The sequence below is a fragment of the Diabrotica undecimpunctata genome, chromosome 1 (assembly GCF_040954645.1).
Source record: "Diabrotica undecimpunctata isolate CICGRU chromosome 1, icDiaUnde3, whole genome shotgun sequence".
NCBI lineage: Eukaryota > Metazoa > Arthropoda > Insecta > Coleoptera > Chrysomelidae > Diabrotica > Diabrotica undecimpunctata.
The window spans coordinates 144189455-144194825 of record NC_092803.1 but is presented as its reverse complement, the minus strand read 5'-3'; the positions used below and the strand labels follow the sequence as shown (position 1 = coordinate 144194825).

At 32.2% G+C, this 5371-nt stretch overlaps 1 protein-coding gene across 1 annotated transcript; it reads left to right on the top strand.

Moving 5' to 3' along the window:
* Positions 1-1077: 1077 nt before the first annotated feature.
* Positions 1078-4441, top strand: LOC140440569 (uncharacterized). Its single transcript, XM_072530951.1, has 2 exons — positions 1078-1492; positions 1916-4441. The coding sequence occupies exons 1-2, from the start codon at positions 1420-1422 to the stop codon at positions 4081-4083; spliced, it is 2241 nt and encodes a 746-aa protein (XP_072387052.1). The 5' UTR covers positions 1078-1419; the 3' UTR covers positions 4084-4441.
* The last annotated feature ends 930 nt before the right edge of the window (positions 4442-5371 follow it).

Below are 5371 nucleotides of genomic sequence, written 5' to 3'. Positions count from 1 at the left end.
TAAGACGTAGAAAAAATCTGAGCACTTGAGAAGAACAAGTAGCAAATTTTATGTAGGAAAAGTGCACCGGTTTGACTCTAGGACCGAAATTGACGCCAATATGCCCGATTATTGAATATTGAAAAAAATCCAAGGGTACCCCCTTTAAACATTTTTGGGCAAATTCCAATTTTAGGAAATTGTTTTTTTAATGTTAATATATACACTAGGTCTAACTTATTCCAAATATGTGTATTTTTTCTATCCCCTACCCACAGTTTGGCAAAAATAATGGAAAAATCGAATTAAAAATTTTCAGTTTTTTCCATTTTCCGGCCAAACGGTGCATTTTCTCATAAGGGTATGTATACCCTTTTTGAATCAGTACGTCAGGCTTAATCGAAATAAATTAAATTTGGAACGAAATACAAAGTTTTTATTTTCACGAAATTTGCAAGACATGTAGACCTCCAATTGGTATTTTTTCTCACGAACCGTAAGACGTAGAAAAAATCTGAGCACTTGAGAAGAACAAGTAGCAAATTTTATGTAGGAAAAGTGCACCGGTTTGACTCTAGGACCGAAATTGACGCCAATATGCCCGATTAAAGGATGTTTAAATGATGAACAAATGGCGGGTGTTGGGGAAAAGTGATATAAGTCGAAAAATGTAAAAAATGAGTTAAACATAGATACCACTTTCAAATGCATGTATCTTTGATAGGGTGAAGTGATATAAGTCAATTTAATAGGCAAGCAGGTGTTATTTGTTTGCGTTACATGATATAAGTATTTTTAATATCATTTAATATAGTGAAAAATGTTATAAATATTTTAGTACCATTTGTTTTGCCTCCATCTGCCAGACAGGAAAAAAAATTATTGAGAAAACTGAAATAAGTCTAGTTATAATAGTCTTCCCTATATAATTTTATGATTAATATTTGTGAATAGTGATACAAGTACAAATATATCAAAAGTTATTAGTAAAATATGATTGTGAATAAAGGTATATGTAAAAATATATCACTATTCTCATTAAAAAATATAGGGAAAAACATTATATGTTGACATACCACAAATGTTTTAACTCCAAAATTGAAAACTGATGATATATGTTGAGATATACTAGTAGTTACGGCAATAGAAATTCAAACTGTGCAGTTTTAGGTCGACTTACCTCGCTTTTCCCTATTAAAATAATGACCGCTTTGTTCCCGCTCAATCGACTTGTCTTGTCTGTCATTTGTGGTTTAGTACTACACGTGTGTTACTGTTGGTTTTATCCACTTTTGTTTTGACCTTTTAAATGAGCTTTAAGTATTTGAGAGAAATGTAATAAGTAGTGTAGTGATAGTATACCTCACCTAGTTGTAATATAACGTCAATTCCTGTTCGAGATTATTTAGTAATAGCCGTGAGAAATAAAAATTAGAGGTTATGGCATCTCAAAGAAGCAAATTGATTTTCAAACTGTTGGAAGAAGATAATGTAAATACTGGAGACCTCCAAGGTAATAATTGTTTATTTATATGTACAATAATAATTAAAACAGTAATATCATTATTTTTTATACGACATACTAGATTAACAACATTTATTTTTGCGTAAAAGTTTTCTAGATGCAACTCAACTATAACTTGGTGAATATGCCTATTGTTTTTGATTAACTTTAACCAGTGGCGTTACTTTAATTTGTATCTCTAAAAATTTTAAAAATTAATGTATGTAAAAGTTGATGCTTAACTTACATACTCAATTCCAATTTCAGATTTCTTATCATTTTATACATAAAATAATATATTTTCGGTTTTCTCTAGAGGGGACCGAATTTCCATAAAAAGTAAATTTTGGCATGACAATTTCATTTTTCTGGAAAAAAAATTGACAAAATTTATTAGTTTTTCAAAAATTTGATATTAATCTGGGTTTTAAGATGAAAATTCCATGATGGGCAATGCGGGTGTTTTCCTTGAAGAACCTGTCTTAGCAGATGAAGATAATAGATCAAGTCCTGCACCTTCACTGTCCTTCTGTGAACCGAATGTTCGAAAGACTTTGGAAGAAGTTATTGATCAAGTATGTGGGATTGATGACGACGACAAAGGTTATCTGGAATATCCAGGTAATGAGGAGGCGTTTGATGATAGTGACGCGGACCCAGATTATATACAAAAAAGTGATACCGACTCCGATAATGACATCCCAAAGAAAAAGCTGCAAAAAGATACAACAGCACTTATTGCACATGAGCCAGGAAGAGAAATCTTAAAAAATAAACCTGGACGAAAATCGCTAAAAAATGAAACTAGGCTAATTCGTGAGGAACGAAAGCAGAACAGAAACCTTGGGTTATCGTACACCACGAAAAGTGGGAAGGTTATAAAAGCACGGACATGTCAGGAGCTAATAAGTTGCCGCTTAAAATGCAAAGACAGGATAAATGAAGAAAAACGACAGGAAATTTTCAAAGAATATTGGTCTTTAGCGAGCTTTAACAAACGCGTGTCTTTTATAGCTAGGCTTATAACAACAGACGGAAAGAAAACCACAAAACGTAAATTAGAAAACAAAAAACATAAAAATAGGCTTCTGTCACACAAATATTTTTTACCACTAAATGGTCAACTACTAGTTAACGTTTGTCAAAGTTGTTTCCTAAAAACTTTTAACGAAACAAAACGGTTTCTAACCGATGTGACAAAAAACAAGATTTCTTCAGCTTCTGCAATGCCACATGATGATTTGCGAGGTCTTGCCTCACCATCTAACAAAACTCCCGAACAAGACATTCAATTAGTAAGAGTTCACATTGGATCAATCCCAACGTATGAGAGTCACTATTGTCGTCGTGACTCATCAAAGATATATCTTCCTCATTACTATACCTTAACAAGAATGTATGAAGAATACAAAAAATGGCTACCTCACGAGAAAACCCCAGTATCGAAATTCAAATATCAAGAAGTATTCCATTCCATGGAAATAAAAATCAAACAGCCTAAAAAGGATACCTGCGCTACATGCGATAAATATCATATGCTCCTGAAAACAACTAAAGATGCACAAAAAATGCAAGAAATTAAAAATCTTCTTGATAGTCACCAACAAGAAGCATCAAACGCTTATGAGGCTAAGCGTATAGATAAAAATGCTGCGTTAGAAAATGAATCAAAAATCATTTATACGTTTGATTTGCAACAGTGTCTCCCTACACCTGATCTTCATACTTCAATAGCATTCTATAAAAGGCAGTTGTGGACCTTTAATTTAACATTACATAGATTTAATGATAATCAAGCAATGTGTTTTATGTGGCATGAGGGCGTAGCTGGACGGGGTGCAAATCAGATTGCGTCATGCTTATACAAGCAGATTTCACATATTTCACCTGAAATAAAAGAGATCACCTTATATTCTGATACGTGTGCAGGACCAAACAAGAACTCTTTTCTACCTGCAATGTTCATGATGGTTTTAAAAGAGAATCCCAATCTATCATACATTAACCACAAATTTCTTGTTCCTGGTCACACCCACATGGAGTGTGATTCAGATCACGCAATTATAGAGAAAAAAAAGAAAAGATATCCATGTTCGATAGAACATCCAAGAGACTGGATGAATTTGGTAAGACTATGTGGAAATAAGCGAACTTTTTTAGTTACTGAAATGTGCAGATCGGATTTTCTTGAGTTTTCTTCTTTGTATAAGAATGTCCTTCAACAAAGAAAAATGAATAACTTAGGAGAAAAAGTCATGTGGAAACAAATGAAATGGTTGAGATTTTCACAGAATCCTGGTGTCCTTGAATACAAAAGTAGCTTAAATGTAGACGAACCATTTAAAAGCGTATGTTTTTTAAGAAAAGGTAATACGTGGCCTAAAAACATAAAAATTCCTCTGTCATATAAAGGTCCCAATCCAATAAACATTGATAAAAAAAAGAACTTGATAGAGCTATTGCCTTATATTTCAGAAACATTTCATGATTTTTATAGAAATTTAACTACGAAGGAGGATATACCACATACGTTACCCGAGGATGAAAATAGTAGTGACGAGGAGAGTGTACACACAGAAATTGAAATGTTTAAAAATTAAATAAACTTTTACGTTGTATTTGACTATAAATGTACCCCCTTAAGTAAACATAAAACTTTTCAGTTTCACATTTTTTTATTTATAATTAATAATTAGATTTGTTACTATATCTTCCGGAAGGGCTTTTGTTCTTTAATAAATAATTGTGAAAAGTGATATAAGTCATATTTTTTTTAAAAAATTGTACAACTAGGTCCTTTTTACTAGTAGATCTATTTTAATCCAACAAATTCAAAGCCATTTCCAAAAATTGTTTAACGAAAATATCTTATTTGTATCCGTAACAACAATATTAAATTTGAAAAAACTATAATTGCGTTTTTCTCGAAACTTAAAATTTAGACTTATACCACTTTTCTCCAACACCCGCCAAATATTACAAAAAATTATAGTTTTTTCCATTTTCCGGCCAAACGGTGCATTTTCTCATAGGGGTATGTATATCTTTTTTGAATCAGTACGTCAGGCTTAATAGAAATGAATTAAATTTGGAACGAAATACAAAGTTTTTATTTTCACGTAATTTGCAAGACATGTAGACCTCCAATTGGAATTTTTTCTCACGAACCGTAAGACGTAGAAAAAATCTGAGCACTTGAGAAGAACAAGTAGCAAATTTTATGTAGGAAAAGTGCACCGGTTTGACTCTAGGACCGAAATTGACGCCAATATGCCCGATTAAAGGATATTTAAATGATGAACAAATATTACAAAAAATTATAGTTTTTTCCATTTTCCGGCCAAACGGTGCATTTTCTCATAGGGGTATGTATATCTTTTTTGAATCAGTACGTCAGGCTTAATCGAAATAAATTAAATTTGGAACGAAATACAAAGTTTTTATTTTCACGAAATTTGCAAGACATGTAGACCTCCAATTGGAATTTTTTCTCACGAACCGTAAGACGTAGAAAAAATCTGAGCACTTGAGAAGAACAAGTAGCAAATTTTATGTAGGAAAAGTGCACCGGTTTGACTATAGGACCGAAATTGACGCCAATATGCCCGATTATTGAATATTGAAAAAAATCCAAGGGTACCCCCTTTAAACATTTTTGGGCAAATTCCAATTTTAGGAAATTGTTTTTTTAATGTTAATATATACACTAGGTCTAACTTATTCCAAATATGTGTATTTTTTCTATCCCCTACCCACAGTTTGGCAAAAATAATGGAAAAATCGAATTAAAAATTTTCAGTTTTTTCCATTTTCCGGCCAAACGGTGCATTTTCTCATAAGGGTATGTATACCCTTTTTGAATCAGTACGTCAGGCTTAATCGAAATAA

Bases quoted from the DNA above. Each gene is read 5' to 3' on its own strand.
- LOC140440569 (XM_072530951.1), top strand. From the start codon at position 1,420: ATGGCATCTCAAAGAAGCAAATTGATTTTCAAACTGTTGGAAGAAGAT. The intron at 1,493-1,915 runs GTAATAATTGTT...CTGGGTTTTAAG, and splicing joins AAATACTGGAGACCTCCAAG to ATGAAAATTCCATGATGGGC.